The 17,047-nt window shown below is 41.9% G+C and overlaps 1 protein-coding gene across 6 annotated transcripts in view; it reads right to left on the minus strand.

Annotated features, from left to right (window-relative positions):
- Nucleotides 1-3,805: 3,805 nt before the first annotated feature.
- Nucleotides 3,806-17,047, minus strand: part of TPD52L1 (TPD52 like 1) — a 105,781-nt gene continuing 92,539 nt past the window's right edge. The window contains exons 5-8 of one of the 6 annotated variants that reach the window (XM_046006461.1): nt 15,316-15,330; nt 13,667-13,705; nt 10,390-10,450; nt 3,806-4,455 (exon numbers count right to left, since the gene is read on the minus strand). In XM_046006461.1, coding sequence (XP_045862417.1) covers nt 4,327-4,455; nt 10,390-10,450; nt 13,667-13,705; nt 15,316-15,330 — 244 coding nt within the window. In that variant the 3' untranslated portion in view covers nt 3,806-4,326. The remainder of the gene's footprint in view (nt 4,456-10,389; nt 10,451-13,666; nt 13,706-15,315; nt 15,331-17,047) is intronic. The other 5 variants (XM_046006458.1, XM_046006460.1, XM_046006459.1 and 2 more) reach the window with 5 other exon arrangements.

A 17,047-nucleotide genomic window follows, 5' to 3' on the forward strand; every position in this document is an offset into this window, starting at 1 on the left:
TTCTTTGGAAAAGTAACCTACACTGCTTGCCTTTAAATGAAGACAATCCATGCAAATCCGCCCAGTATCTCGTGTGAAGCGATGATGTCTGTCCCTTTAATTCAAATGTCAGTTTCCATGTGAAGGCCTGTGAGTCTGGCGTGGTGAGAATATTCTAGGCGGCGTTTCTTTGGAAACTCTTTGAGTATCCATGGATACCCAGTCTGCCAGAAGCAAAGTGCATGATCTTTTCAGAAGCAACACACGTGTACACAGAGCTACTCTGCATTGAAAAGAGCCATGCTGCTTGGCTTCCATATACCGTTGCATCATACCAGAATTTTGGAGATTTTTTCTTTATCCTGGCATGAACATATACCCATAAAATAATCACAGATAAAAATTCAAATATTTATAACCAGAAGATTTTCTGGGGCTCTGAAGCTTTACTTGGGATGTTTTGCCTGCTGTAATTTTCAGAAATTCAGAGTAGGAAGCCTCTATTGGGTCAGACTTAATACTGCTGGTCAGTGGTCATCTGGTCATCATTATCTCCGTTTTCCATCGACCTACCAAGTATATACTTAGTTCTAAATCTTCCTTACTGGGGTGATAGGTTTAAGAAGAGAAAATGTAATGGTGCTATCAATACCACTTAATAACACAATGAAGATCAATAGAAAAAGATAGCTATTGAATTCACCAGCCAAATCGAATAAATTATCACTTAAAATTTTTTTTTCTCTTGGAAGATACATGCTACTTGCCTGGAATTGATCTGAATAACAAATCCTTAAATTACGATGTGGTACAAAAAATTATTATTGGGTTGAACTCAACAAAAAAGAATGTGTTACCTCCTTGCAGTGAGGAAGAGAGACTACCCCACTCAAAAGGAGAGAGTGGAAAGGCAGGGCCGCAGGGGAAGATGGAGGGGGCACAGCTCGGGCGACGGAGACGACTGGGGTGGGACGGGGGTGTTCTTTGTCAAAACAGTTCCTTGTTTCTCCCTTGTAGACTGGCATTTCACCAGCTGTTACATAAGTCTCAGTGCCCTTTTATTTGAAAAATGTCAATTCTAACAGAATGTCCAACCTGCTCCTCTCAAGTCTGGTGGTGATAATGCGCTCTGTGATGAATGACTGATGAGGTCATGCGGAAAAGCAGCCTCTGTACCCCTCAGTTTTACTTAAGTAGTTTGCCAGTCTTCATATTCAAAGTGAGACTGGGATGATTCCCGCAGGGGATTTAGGATTTTCTTATTTTTGGACTGCCTTGATACACACACTTCATGGTATGAACTAAAAAGTCAGACGCGTAGAATAAAGAATTTTACCATTCTTTGAGATTATCGAGTAACCATAAGACGTTACCAAATATTACAGTTTGAAATTGTATCCGAATACCAGGTTTGAAGTCATTTTTTTACATCTCATGTGAAAATCACTTCTTCACCCGACTCCCTACACCTGCCTGCACTCGAATTTGATAATAAGTGAGAGCGGTGTTGCGGTTCAAGTTCACAACCACCTTATGCACCATTCTGCAGCGAAGTGCAGCCGCCTTCCGGGCCCGACAGGTAGCTCTGGAACAGCGAACAGTGACTGAGCAGCAGCTTAGACTTCCCGTGTTTCCTCTTCACGTTGACCACCGTGAATGGCATGGTTTGTCAAGACGTTCTGTAATAAAGCATGCAGTTTGTTTTGTTCTCTGCGGCTCAAGAACAGCTTTGTAAGAAGATGTAATTCAGAGTAAGAGGCAGATTGCTTTGCTGCCTACCTACCAGAGTCATAGTCCTCATGAGATGGGAGTTGTCAGATGAAGTTGTAGCATAAATTTATGAGTATTGACCATCAAGCAACGCTATTTAAAAAGTGGCAAATGGTTACGTTACAGAACTGTTTACTTTTTTTTTTAAAGCCCGTTTATTTTGTAATCACAATTCACACTGGAATTCTAGGTTATTGGGGTTGTGATATAATTTTGGGGGGTTGTGACAAAATTTTGTATATAAAATTTTGATTTTTTGTAAATGGTTAAGCCCATGGTGTGCAAATACCTTTAGCACTTGTGGGAACACTTTAGTCTTTACTTTTTTTTTTTTAATTTTATTTGACAGAGAGAGATCACAAGTAGGCAGAGAGGCAGGCAGAGAGAGAGGAGGAAGCAGGCTCCCTGCAGAGCAGGGAGCCCAATGCGGGACTTGATCCCAGGACCCTGAGATCATGACCTGAGCGGAAGGCAGTGGCTTAATCCACTGAGCCACCCAGGCGCCCCTGTGGGAACACTTTAAACTACTGCATGTGAACTGAGCCCAGTGGGACAGAACAGGGGAACTGGGGGAAAGTCAGGAGGAGCTCGCGCAGGCAAAGGAAGGGAGAAACAAGCAGCTCTCGTGATTAGACAGTGAGGAACTGAAATGTGTATGCTAAGACCACCCACCTACTGACGACAAGTGATGGGACTGCTTCACACACTGTATGACGAAATAAAGAGTACTCATGTCATGGTCCCTTATCTCCCAGATTAGAGTGAATAATAATAATAATTTTAAAAAGCCTTTCCAATTAATAGAGCTGACACAAATATAGTTTTTATTAAACTGATGAAATTCAAAGTTTTCAAAACTGGTTTAAAATGAGAGGCTAAAATGTATTTGAAGCTTTGAGACACGAACACAAATTATCTTGATTGTTTCTCTGTCCACTGTTAATACTATGTTTTCAGGTGAGACTTATCTCAGCAGAAATCGGTTGGTGAATGAAGATACTTGCATAGAGCAACGTAACTGCTTTTTCTAATACAGTGCAGTCAAAAAGAATGTGGCCAAGAAGTGAGTTTCTACAAGGTGACCATTTTAAACACACTAGGTAAAGGCAAACCAAGCACAGAGCTTGACAGCCACATGCATCAGTGGGTGAGCAAATTACAAACCCGGTGGACAGGGTTTGGGTTCAAGCAACATGCTGGAAGGTTAAATTAGGGAAAATGCCAATGATCCCACTGGCAAGGCTTCATTGTCCACTCTGGTTCAAGATTATAGCCCCATCCCTGTCTCTGTTAAGATTACAAGCCTCAGAGATCATATGGCTTTGAACTAGCTTGATTTTCAGTTAGATGTGCAGATTGTCCTGCTCCATTAATCTGAATAGAATTTTTCAGACTGCCTTTATTAAACCATGAATAAAAGCTAGCATATTATATCATATATGTTATATAATATATATATTAAACTGTGCTATTTTAAGTTAATAGGTCAATTCTGTGTTCATTTAAAAATTGCATCTATAGGATGTGTGTCTGCTACCTAGTAACAAATGTATGGCGCCATTTAGAAGAAAAGAGAAGCAAATGTTGTGGAAGGTAAAAATTCCTGCAGAAATCCGATTGTATTAATATGATGCTTTTCTCATTCATGTAAGCAATTTGAAAAAAGGAAGGGGAAGCAGGACTCGGTTTCTCCTATTTTCTGACCACCCCCTTTCAGAACTCCCTAACCCAAGTTTACTACTCTCCGTGGATAGAATTTTAGAATCGGTAAGGTCGCTGAGGTTGTAATTACTTAACACATTTTAATGTTCACCAAATTAGCAGTAGACGTTGATTTAAAACAGCATTAGAGAGGGGCAGGACCCCAGCTTGGATTCTGGCTCCCTGTTCAGAGAGGAATGTTTCTCCCTCTCCTTCTGCCCCTCCCCCTGCTCGTGCGCTCTCTCTCAAATAAAATCTTAAAATTATAAAATAAAATAGCATCTGCAGATTCATAGCTACCAAACTAAAGTTATTACCAGCCCTGAAGATGTAAAGAAATTAAGAATTCAAAGTCTTCATTAAAACCGATTTTAATTGCTTAAACAAACATACATAATTGATGCAAGTGAGGGTGATCACAAGCAGTTTGATGAAATTTGCAGTGAGCCCACCAGGTTGCTGAAGGTCAGAAAAACTCCATCCCACCCACCTGACCGAACTGGAAGGGTTCACTCTAAGCCTTCAAAGACATGCACATCATAAAGGAATCCAAGCGAAAACCCAAACCGATCATTAATAGCTACAAGTTTGGAAAATATACGCTGAATTATTACACAAAGACAAGGGTAATGACCAATTGTCCCCAACCGCTCGAGTGGGGACATTTTAAATTATGACAATCTACGGATACTGACTGTGGTGGTCACGTGGTCTATCATTAACACAAATACAAAATGTTAATCATTTTATTAAACTCCGTGGAGAGGCCATTTGAAGAACATCAAGGCGCAGGCTTTTCCGGGCGGGATTTTGGTCGGCCCAGCCGCCTGCACGCTGGGCGGGGCCGGGGCTCCGCGACGGCCGCAGGGGGCGGGCCTAGCACTGCAGCTCCTCCTCCTCGGCCCGCCGGGGTCCGCCCCCCGAGCTTTGCGCGCTGGCGTGCGCCGCGGAGCTGAGCACCTCCTCGAAGCTGCCTCCGCCGTGGTTTGCCCCGCCTACTTTCGTCTGAAAGGGCAGAGATGCAAACGTAGTTATTCATCAGTCTGCAGTGTTTGTGTGAGACGGAGTACTCTTAAGTTCAGGGATACTTTTTTTTCTTGAAAGGGAACGTAAAGGGGTGGAGAGAAGGTAGTTTCCTTTAGCAGAGTGTTAGCATGCCATTCATACTGGGATCTGGGATGGGACCCAAAACTTCAATTCCGTACAATTTTAGCGGTGCTCTCTTCATTCTTCCTAACATCTAAAAATCTCAGTTCCTTCAGGAGCATATCCACATCTGTGCATTCGTCTACACATCACCCTGAGAACAGATGTTATCAAAATAGAACCGGATTTTAGATAAATTCCCTCAACTTAAAAAGTATGGGGGGGGCACCTGGGTGGCTCAATGGTTTAAGCCTCTGCCTTCGGCTCAGGTCATGATCTCAGGGTCCTGGGATCTAGCCCCGCTTCAGGCTCTCTGCTCAGCAGGGAGCCTGCTTCCTCCCTCTCTCTCTGCCTGCCTCTCTGCCTGCTTGTGATCTCTGTCTGTCAAATAAATAAAAATAAAATATTAAAAAAAAAAGTATAGGGGGGCGCCTGGGTGGCGCAGTGGGTTAAAGCCTCTGCCTTGGGCTCAGGTCCTGATCCCAGGGTCCTGGAATCCAGCCCCACATCTGGCTCTCTGATCAGCAGAGTCCGCTTCCCCCTCTCTCTCTCTGCCTGTCTCTCTGCCTACTTGTGATCTCTCCCTCTGTCAAATAAATAAATAAAATCTTTTTTAAAAAGTGTATAGAGCACCTGGGTGGCCTCAGTTGTTAAGGGTCTGCCTTCAGCTGAGGTCATGATCCCAGGTTCCTGCTATCAAGCCCCACATCGGGCTCACTGCTGGGAGGAAGCCTGCTTCTCTCTCCCCCACCCCCCTTGCTTGTGTTCCCTCTCTCGCTCTGTCTCTGTCAAATAAATAAAGTCTTTTTTAAAAAAGGGGGTGCCTGGGTGGCTAAGTGGGATAAGCCGCTGCCTTCGGCTCAGGTCATGATCTCAGGGTCCTGGGATCGAGTTCCGCATCGGGCTCTCTGCTCCTCAAGGAGCCTGCTTCCTTCTCTCTCTGCCTGCCTGTCTACTGTGATCTCTCTCTGTCAAATAAATAAATAAAATCTTTAAAAAAAAAAGGGTATGAACATCTTTAAGTGACTCCAATTTAGGCTTCCTACTGGGACTTAGGCTATCTGGATCCCTGACAAATGGCTTTTGAAAAGGCTAAGCAGCTCCTCTGAACATGCTTTCTGGTCTCTGTTCTGAGAGGTAGACAGGACTCAAATCTTAAGTGCTAGCTACTTCACATCTTTCTAGGCAGCTCCCCTAAAAGATTATCCTGACTTGAAATGTAAAGTTATGATGCTTGAGGGGGCTCCCTTTATGTCAAGTTTTTATTGGTAATAAAAATAAAATCAGAAAGAGATCAATTTATAAGAAATATGTAAAGAAACATGGTTAAAATGTTTTGAAAAATTCCTTATTAAAAAAGTCCTTTGATAGAATATCTAATGTTTCTTGCAAGTCTTATTAATGTCATATTGGTTTTCCTTTAACCATTACCAATATGGAAAAACATGTTGAGGAAAAGAAAGGTACAAAATAGAAAATGTTGCTATTCCCAAAGTGCTGTCTACTACTCCATGCCATCAAAGATATAACCACTTATTGCCAGGTCTGCCCTTTAAAAAACCTAACTAGGTTTTAAAAGCAGTTAAATCATTCCAAAACAAGCATATGCTTTTCTCCAATTGTCACTAAAATCCCTCTCTGCCTCTTTAAATTCAATTCCTAACTCGAATTTTCCACTCTGCTTGGGGTCAGGAAACTTACTCTGGAAAGTGACAGATAATATATATTTTAAGCTTAGGAATCACATAGTCTCTGTCACGAGACAGATTCTCAAATCTGTCCATTTGACAGATACTCAAATCGACCATTGTGCAAAGCAGCCAAAAATAACACTTAAGTGAATGAGCATGGCTGTGTTTCCAGAAGACTGTATGTGTGGACACTGAATTTCATGTAATTTAATTTTAACATGTCACAAAATAGCATTCTTCCTTTGATTTTTTTCAACCATTAAAAAATATAAAAATCGGGGTGCCTGGATGGCTCAGTGGGTTAAACCTCTGCCTTCGTCCCAGGTCATGGTCTCACGGTCCTGGGATCGAGCCCCGCATTGGGGAGCCCGCTTCCTCCTCTCTCTCTCTGCCTGCTGCTCTGCCTACTTGTGATCTCTCCCTCTCTGCCACATAAATAAAATCTTTAAAAATATATATAAAAACCATTCTTAGCTTACAGGCCATTCAAGAATAGCCAGCTAGCTGGATTTGGCCCACAGGCCTTGATTTGCAGACATCCGGCACTGAGCACTGACTGATTCCTCCTCTATTCTATGTCATCTCATCACTGGGAAGAAGCAGGGGTTGCTTTCAACTATGTGACTTTTCACTATGTTTATTTCTTTCTGGAAAGAAACAAGATCAATTCAATGTAATCTACTCTATTAAGAGTTCCCATTCTTCTCTTTGTTGTACTTGCACTCTGTTTTGCTGTAGAAGTCACACACAGTTTTGAATCAAGTAAATACCAATTACTGATGTTTTTTTTCGAGCTTTGTTGTTTTCTCTTCTCCTAGTTCTTGATTTTTCTCAAATCAAAATAGAAAAATAAAAGGGGGAATCGTTTTAAAATAAAGCATTTTGGCAAAAAAAGGGAGCGCAATGAAGGGGTTTTCTAAATGAGAGGGTTGAGTAGAATAAAGGGGTTTCCTAACCACATGGGTTGAATATCTGTCCACAGCAATTACTGAGGTCAGGAGTTGCTTCGGGAAAGATGTTAACAATAAACCTCTTCTGGACCCGGGGCACCTGGGTGGCTCAGTGGGTTAAAGCCTCTGTCTTCAGCTCAGGTCATGATCCCAGGGTCCTGGTCATGATCCCAGGGTCCTGGGATCGAGCCCCGCATCTGGCTCTCTGCTCAGCAGGGAGCCTGCTTTCTCCTCTCTCTCTGCCTGCCTCTCTGCCTACTTGTGATCTCTGTCTGTCAAATAAATAAATAAAATCTTTAAAAAAAAAAAAAAAAAAAAAAACCTCTTCTGGACCCTTCCCTTTACTATGGCTCTTCATTCGGGCATTTGTCACTTTATCCCCAAAACTATGATTGTTGGTTGCATAAAAATCTATTTGAATTACTGAGTTGGGCCATCTAATCTCTCATAATAATATGGCTCGTTGAGAAGACACGAAGAAGTAATAAATATATCTTGTCTTTTTCTTAAGATTTTAAGTCTGGCCCTGCAAAGAATTCATCAAAAATAGGTGCACTAGAGCTATGGTCTGCTTGACATGGTTTGGAGAATGTCTGGAAGGCTGACTGACCAGAACAGCTGGAAGGGATGTAGTTGTTCCCGATTCACTGGAACATGGTGAAACACAACAAATTATGGTTTCATAGGAGCTGGTTCTTGCTATGCTTGTTTGTTTATTTTAGAGGCAACAGAAAGTGTGCTCATTGAGCGCAGAGGTGAAACCAGCTGAGAGTCCTCGGGTGAGACAGTGACGTATTACAAGGACCTAGGCAAACAGGACTACATTGTATATAATGGTGATGAAATGGAAAATTTTTCCTGGAAAACCGAGCTGTCTACAGAACTGGGTATAAAGGAAGAACGATCAGTTGGGTATAAATCCCACAAGGTGTGTGACAGATTGTGTGAGGAGATGGCAAGAACGGACCTCCCTTCCCAGCAGAGCATTATTTCTAATAGAATACAAATATGAATATGATTCCTTTTGAGCAATGTTTTTAAAAACTGGGCTGAAAGCAGTACATGTGATAGAACCGCAGCACAGAGCCCCGTGAGGCATTTCCTTCCTGATTCATCCTTACTGACTTGTGAGTCAGCCGGAAACAGCCCTGGGACCCAGAATTGAAGAACGTTATAGAAATTCTGAAGAAAATTTAGAACAAAAAACTACGTGGCAAATAAACTATATAAAGAAGGGTTAAACATCTATTATTTAGCCCGGAGAAAGAAAAAGAATGAGAAATTTGCAATGACTGAGTGAGTGGGAAGTTTTATACAAAGCACAATGATTAGCTATTTATTCTCCATTGCCTGGGTGGGCAGAAGAAGAGGAAGTAGGCATCGGCTGTGACACAGGCGGTGGGTGGGATGTGAGTCTTATTAAACCCCGGGGGGCAATTATGCAGACACTGGATCCACTTTCAGGAAGTCTTGGCACAGGCTAGGATCTGGTCGGCTAAGTTAGTTTTGGTGGTGTCTGAAGGAGGAGGCAGGCTCTACACGGGCCATCCCAGTGAAGAGAGGAAAGCGAGAAGCGCAGGGTGCTGGAGCAAACACTAAAACGACACGTGAGTTGTGAGCTTACCAGCGCTTCCTAAAAGCAAAGGGAAATAGGTTGTTCTTTATTCTTCTTTTGCTTCTTCGTATCTCCTTCTTCTAAAGAAAACCTAAAAAGTACAACTTCTCCTATGTCAGAACTGGTCTAATAAGCAGCAAAATCTATCTTCCTTCCACTCTCTAAGGCTGAGAACTAAATGCTGAGAAATTAACTCCCAGGATTTTCTGAACCCTTTCTTTTGAAACTTGATATTCTAGCAAGAGAAATGTTCGAGGCACTGCTCATCCCTCCTTATGGAAAGTTTTCCTTCGATGTGGGGGCAATTCCATGGCTCCTACGGGTCCCTAGATACTCAATAAGCAATGATGTTGGTAAATGAAAGCAAGGCCTGGGAAATGCTGAGTCACCATCTCGTTCTTGCGCCTTAAACATCAAACCCCAGGCCTGATAAAGCAGAAGTAGGAGACTGTATGAACGAACCGCCCCTAAGAGGAAAGACTCTCCAAGTCACAATCAGAGCACGCGGGAGCTCTAGCTAGGGATGCCCGACAAACTCGCCCCTGGCTCATGAGCAGCGCACCGGGGAGGGGGTGGGGTGGGGGGGCGAGGATTCAGCAGCAGCAGGGTGACCAGCATGTGCACACACCCGCTTTTGCTCCGCTTCAAGATCACCTGCATTCTTCATTTTCCCAGATAAGGAAATACGGAAACGGACCATCTACAAAATAGCGCTAAGAATATCAAGACTCTGTAAGTCACCATTTAACTGCTATCTTTAAAAAAAAAATCTTAGTCATTTCAAAGACCTTTCCTGTTTTGGAAGTTCTGTGCATTTTGGGACTAGACTGATTTTATTTGTACTTTCTTCCTTTGTAGGTGAACTCAACTACACTCAAATGATAAATCCAATATGAAGTTGTTTTTTTTTTAAACACCTCCCATGACACAGGCATATTTTCAGTTGAAAACTGGGATCAAATGTGTTATTGCGAAAGAATGCTCGTTGTGACTTAGTTTGATTCTCCCTCCGTGATCACCATGCTGTGCCGCACTCAGTCTGGGAATGGAGTAAACGAGCCGGGACAGCTGACAGGAGGAGGGAAGCAGTGCAATGTAGGGGGCCAAGTTCGGTTTTGCTAGTCCATGTGCAAACCAGAGGGTCTATGAGCTGTGGGTGACCCTCCACTTACCCTCTAAATTCAGAAGTTACATACCCTCGATCCTAACCACAATCCTCTCTCACATACCAGTTTTGGAGAGGACAGCCCGAGAGAGTTCAAGCCTGCAAAGATGTGAACACAAATCCGAGTTCATGTTCACAAGTCATCACCCCCGAATGGTTTACGGGAACAACTCTGTGAGGATCCAGCAACACTCTCCAATACCGGTGTGACTGACAGACAGATTTAGATGTGAAGAAAAAGACAGACTCTGGGCAGACTGCCTTCCCGGCTGCCCCGAATGCTGGCGGTCCCACCTTCACAAATAACCACCACAGTGACTAAGCTGTCCTGATGCATGGGACCCCATGACACAAAATTCACTTCATCTGTACCTTAAGGCTTGTGACAGTTGTCTCAACCCTCTCCTCAAATGATTTGAAAGTAGGAGAATTCCTAAAATAACAAAAAAAGAGAGGTCAGCTCCAAAGACCCAGCTGTCTTAGCAACCGAGCTGCCTGGCTTTCTGCTCTCAACTGTAAACATCATCTCTGCACCAGAGCCAGCTGCCGGTTCTCCACCTACGACAAGCATGCTTATAAAGTATGTTTTCCTTTCTGTTAGGTCAGAGCCACAAACCATAACCTGACATGGAAATTTTCTAAGTAAAAGATTCCTGTAATAAACAGGACAGCATTTGTTAATGACACCACCGTAATAATCCCAAGGTACACTGGAAATCATTCCCAATGAGTCAAAGGAGTGATAGCTTAATTTGTCATTTGCTAATTAACTGTTTCTGTTGTAGCACTCCTTTTCCCAACTCGTTTTTTGTTTTGTTTTGTTTTTTGTTTGTTTGTTTTTGGTGAGCAATGGAAAGTCTCTCTGAAGAATGTCATGTTAGAATTTTCCCTCTTGGAATTTTGAAGTTATTTATTTCAGAAATAACTCGGGGAAAAAAAGGGTCCATAAATTTTTCTCTTCCATGCCTTAAAAAGTAATCATTTTGTCAATTTCCATGAAGTAGTGTTTCTGGGAGTCAATGCTTTCATTATTTTAAGTTGAAATATACCTATTACTTGTCTAGCGCTTGATCAAAATGGTGTTAGGAGCATGTTATTCTTCCTCCTGAAGAGGATATACCTTTGTTCTCTTACCTACAAAATCTTCTCAGTCTATCGGCAATTTACTGGTGACTCATTCATTATGTTAAACACTCTATATAATCATCTTGTTACTTTAAGAATTAGGTGCTTCATTTAGTATGTTTTGGTTTCCTGGACTGGATTTGGCTACATGACATGATTTCATGACGTCATTACCATGAAAAAGGATATCCCCAGGTCCAGCTAATGAAACAGGAGCCAAGAAGGAACTAAGAATGTATCTTAAATCTTGTATCCATGTCAGCATTCAGCAACAATGGTTGCCATCAATTTCGGGTCAAATAATTCAACTGAATGTTACTTATTTGATAAGCCACCTGTTATTCCCTCTTGAGTGCAGGCGAAATGAAATAGGAGGAATGGCCTAGAGGAATTTTTTTAAGGGAGAACTGGTGTAATAGATGGGCATCTTTGTATGGTGTGGAATGAAGCACGGTTCTAATACTATCAAGAGGAAACTAATGTCCGTAATATGTTTTGGACTGAATTTGGCTTTGTTAGAGACTACCTCCAGACTCTGACACTCCAGATGGTCAGAAATGTATCCGCATCTCTGCTGTAGGGATTAACCCTGGTGAGTTCAGACAGCCCATGGATGACACCACACCTTGTAAACAACTCAAGCAGGAGTCAAATTCCTATGAGTAATCCTCCCTCATATTGCTGTTTCATGATGAAATATTAGTGAATTTTTACTTCAATGACTCAAGTTTATGTATTTATTGGCCTCTCACTTACACTGCAGGTTTTATGTGGGCAAGCCTGCTCACACGCCTGCCTGTCATTGATTAGTGACACAAGCCCTGGCCAAACAGTTCAGCCGAAGGGTTCATGGGTATATGTTAGATGAGTAAAAAAAAAAAAAAAAAAAAAAAAAAATTAAGTTAGTTTCAGGCAAGATTATGAGGACTACATTTGACCCATAAGCCACTAGATGGATTCACAAAGCAAAGCTGTGTTAATTTTTTGCCAGGACTTCTTTGCCCACACAGACTTAAAAGCTAACAGACAGTTTGTTAAACGTCTGCCTTTGGTTCAGGTCATGATGCCATGTCCTGGGATCGAGTCCCACATGAGGCTCTTTGCTCAGTGGGGATCTTGCTTCTCCTTCTGCTTGTGCTCTCTCTCTCTCTGACAAATAAATAAGTAAATAGAATCTTTAAAAAAATAGTTAATAAAAAAAAAAAGATGACAAAGAAGCTCAGGGCTGCAGGTTGCACTACTCAATTTGAGTGTTTTTATGCTAGGGAGTGCAAGTCATTCAAAGATGGACTAATAAGCAATCTTGAATCTGTGCTCCCTATTTAGCACCAAATTAGGGAAATCAAATACTGTGATTAAATTTCCAAAGTAACCATATAACCTCAGTGTGGAAGAAACATCCTCAGGATAATAAAACAGACATTCCTCTAATTCAGTTACACTAGATGGTGTACTGGAGAACAGGGAGAAACTGTTCAGTCAGATTTAATCAGATCACTACAGCTACAAATGACCCTGGAAAGAATTTGGCTGTAGTGGTCTCAAACCATTTAGAGCAACCGAACCCCCTCTCTAACATATCACACCACAATACATACTATAAAGCAGGTAGAAGAGGCACAGTTTGGACTGAAGCAGGGAAGGGTCTCGGAAGGCTCATGGCCCCCGACACATCCCCCACAATGGAAGTCCAGGGCAAGAGCAGTGGGAAGAGGAGTAAATCTGGTTTTAGCTTCTTATTTTAAATATGAAGAAACTGATACCAGTGAGATGACTTTCCCAAGGCTGCAAAGTTCATCCTTGGCAGAGCTGGTCTACAATCTGTGTCTCCTGACCCTCCCTGCCCCCCGCCCCGCCCCTGCAATCTGACATTCATTCTTCCATACCTTGTTACTATTCGTGTGCTTTTATCTGACTGCCTCACTAAGCTACACAAAGTGGAAGTGGGGAATGTCTTTCTCTGAAGTTTTCACCCAACTAGTGATTTTAATAACATTTTCATTGCCTAACAGACACCCCTCTTAACATCTATCTACCTTAAAAAATAGTGGTGGTATCCTTTCTACAGCTGTAGTCCTCTCGGTCTGCTGTTCCTTCAATGTAACCCTTCTCCCAGACTTGCGTTTAATTCTGCTGAAATAAGGCACGTATTTCTGCCTTTGGAGGTGTGGTGGCTCTAGGCCCTAAGCTAAGAATGTGCGTCACACAGGTTACTTTGTGTTCCACAACAGGTAAGAGAATGGAGATTGAGCTAGGTAAGTAACGTGTCTCAGGTCACACAAATCAGGAGACACTGGACTTAAGCCAGTACATTTGGTCAGAAGCTGAAGCCCATTACCCCCTACTTCCACAGAACTGTCTGGCTTTTCTCCTGAAGGCTGTTGGGAAAGACAGTAAGGAAGGTTTGCATTTCCTCTCATATTAAGAGGGCGGGAAAGGTCGGCAAAGTAACTATCAATAAAGTAACACTTCATACATACACATTCTGCATTGATATTATATAAATTAATTTATAACACATTACCTCATAGCAGGCATACTTATGGAATGGCGAATGGAGTAGCTTCAGGGCAAAAGCAGATTAAAAGAAAAAAAAAGAAAAAAGAAGATAGCACAACATAAGTACATGAGAAACTCCCTATTCACAGTTCTAAAACAGCAATTTCAACTGTCGGAAGTATTCCTTGCCCGCCCCACCAAGATGATACTTGTTTTCGCTGGGTAGGATGGGCCAACCCATCCAGCTTTCAAGATTACAAAGGAAGAGTACACTGTCCAAGTTGGGTGTTATTTTACTTCCTGTGGGTTCCCGGTAGGCCAGGAAATCTGAGGAGAATGTCTGGTTTTTCCAGGTGCGCCCAGGAGCCCGCGGACATCCTCCCCAGGTTCAACTCCCACTCCCTTCCCTTCTTTCTTCTTTCAGGAAGAGAGGAAGAGCTGTACCTAGGAAGGCACAAAGGCAGGTAAAATCTAATCATTCTGTTGTAGAGAAACTCTCCAGAGGAATATAGGTAGTTCACTTAAGGCATTCAAGGAAACACATAGCAGGCTAATGTAATCCACACAGTCCAACATGGGAGCAGGGACCTCCGCATCCATTCTCGGACATCTGTACATTTCTGAGAATTCTAAGAGGTTCAGCCTCCTCACTCTATTGATTCTATGGCTGGCTCATCTTTCCTCTGATGGATCAACTATTACTCCTTTGTGAGTTCCACTCAGAAATCAGGCTGGGCTGAGGGAGGAGCCCTACGTAAGGGTCCAAGTCTTGGACAGCACTCCCCCATCACACCTTCCAACACCATCCCTGCGTCTCTCCTCCCAAGAAACTAACAGGAAGGGATCACATGCCTCGCCCTTCCCCAACAACATCCACTGAGGTCACCAGTATTGGCAGTGCTTTACTAGAACTCAGAAAGAAAAGGACAAAGAAATTCAGGGAGTACTTATGGTCTTACTTAGACACTCCGCTTAGAAAATACAGGCAAATATTTTCCCAGAAATTATATTTAAAAAGGAAATTACTAAAAGAAATCCATCAGCATTATCAATCTATTCATCCCTTTAAATACAGGCAGTTTTCTTAAGAAAAAATCCACCACCTCTCCCCAAAGTATATAGTAAGATTTCAGCTAAAGGAGGGTTTAATCGGAAATTGCACACTTCCGAACATGTGTGGTGCTCTGGTAACATTTCCCCTCTTCAACTTCAGAAGGTACAGAAAGTTGAAGGTGAACCATCCCCATAACCATTACAAGACGTTCAGAAAAACACAACAATGTAGAGAAAATAATTTCCTGTTTCTCGATTTTACTTTTTACAAGTCTCATAAAAACATACAACTCTCAACTTCTGTTTTTCCTTTTTTTCTCCTTTCAGTTCTGAGGACCTCTGCCAATGCGGGAAGAACTGAGAATGTAGGAAGGTATTCCTAAGAGACTGCTCAGCAAGTGAAAACTGGTATAAATGATTCAGAAGTGAGATAACGATATGCTTAAATAAATTCAAACACATTAGATGCCCTACGCTCTGTGACTCCCTGGGCACGAACACACTCAGGAAAAGAGACCCAGTGTTTTGGCTGAGACACACCCACGGTGTGAAGGGAGCAGTGGGTTCTGGGAAGGAAGGGAGCCGCAAGGGGACCGGTAGGGCCCTAGAGGCATTGCTTACCCGATGGAGTGAGACCTGCAGCCCCGGCAGCATAGGAGAGAGCAGGACCAGAGTTAGCATATCAGCACTACGGTACCCTTGTCCCCCCCTCTCAAGAACCCCAGAGAAAAGACGACGTTGACTCCGTTCATTACTCTCTGGGAGTATATCTTTAATGTGTCTTAACAATCACTGTACCAACCTGTTATAAGCTGTACTTCTAACTACTGTTCTCATGACTAGAGAGAGAGCATTGGACTCTAACAGAAGTTCTATGCTTCCTCCAAAGAGCCTCATCTCCTTGTTCACACGTGATTTGAACAAATGACTGACTGAGAAGTTCCAAGAAGATGCTGGCATTATTATAAAAACGATTCCAAGAGCTTTTGTCGCTTCAGGGTACTTTCATAAATGTGTCCCCATTTTAACTTTGCAGGAAGCGTTTTGGTTAGGTAGCTGTGAACAATGTTATTTCACAGGTAGAGAAAGAGAGGGGGCCGTTCCCTGATGGGGTGATGGGGACTCAGCCAACGGCAACTGGGATAAAATGAGAATCTTAGCTTGAAAAATATGACTTGTTTTTATAAAACACATCAATTTAAATCCTCACAGAGTGCTTTTTATTAACTTATTAAAAGTCCCAAGTTCTAAGTTTTTAAAATCTGTAAGATTTAACTTGTAATAATTAAAAAAAGAAATGACTGGTATCCGAACTTTGCTGGCAATCTTTTTTTAACAAGTTCAGAATTTTTTTCCCCAGAATGCACAAAGGAATTTTATAGTATAAATAGCAGGAATATAAGAAAGCATGATATTTTATACTAAAAAAGGGGTTCAAAGTAAAATGTGATACAAGTCTTAAATTTCTCTATCATTTTATAAATTGGCAAATCAATTTAAATGAAAAATTAAAAACTTACTTTTTCTCAGTTAAGAATCTTTACTAAACAAAATTCAAGTAATTTTCAAATATGAGTTTCCCATATGTTACCTGTTCTAGCGTAATTGAAAACTAAAAATTTTTTTGTAATACTCGTTGCTTTCATAGTGACTGATCCTCAGTTATATATGTTAGATGTTTTAGTTTGAGAAAAATACGGGTCTGAATTTTGCAAACTCTATAACATATTACAGGACCCTATTTGAGTCTCCAGTATTTTTAGCCACAGTTTATAATGAAAGTACTGTATCCTCTATATAGAGAAACAATTAATGGAAAGTTTGAAACTTCTGGAAAACAGACCATTCATTACCCTAAAATAAAGCCACATTGAAACAGAAGAAAAAGAAGTTAACACGACTTTGATGTTACTACCAATCAGTGTATGATTGGGAATGTGTTAACATATTGTGTAAGCAAACGGTCTTCATTCTCGTCCTCTTAGTAAAACGAACAAAACCTTTGTGAAATACCACAGTGCCCTCCTGCTGATGTCTACTCCCTCATTTCCACATGTGGGGTCACCTCGTGAATGCGATGGTCACTTAGGGTAAAAACTAGCATTTATTGAGTGCTTAATCAATGGCAGGCTCTCTTCTACAACTCTCATAATAACCTGATGATGATGTTACTCTTACTCCATTTCGTAACTGAGAACACCTGGGTACAGGTGAGCTAAGTTACACGGGTCCTCCTCGTAACCTGACCACCTGACACTGAATCACTTAATTGTTACAAATACAGATTCCTAGACCCAGGACCCACTGAGGAGTGATCTCCGAGAGGTGGAGTCTGGAATACGTACTGTAAACA

This window comes from Meles meles, chromosome 5, assembly GCF_922984935.1.
Source record: "Meles meles chromosome 5, mMelMel3.1 paternal haplotype, whole genome shotgun sequence".
NCBI lineage: Eukaryota > Metazoa > Chordata > Mammalia > Carnivora > Mustelidae > Meles > Meles meles.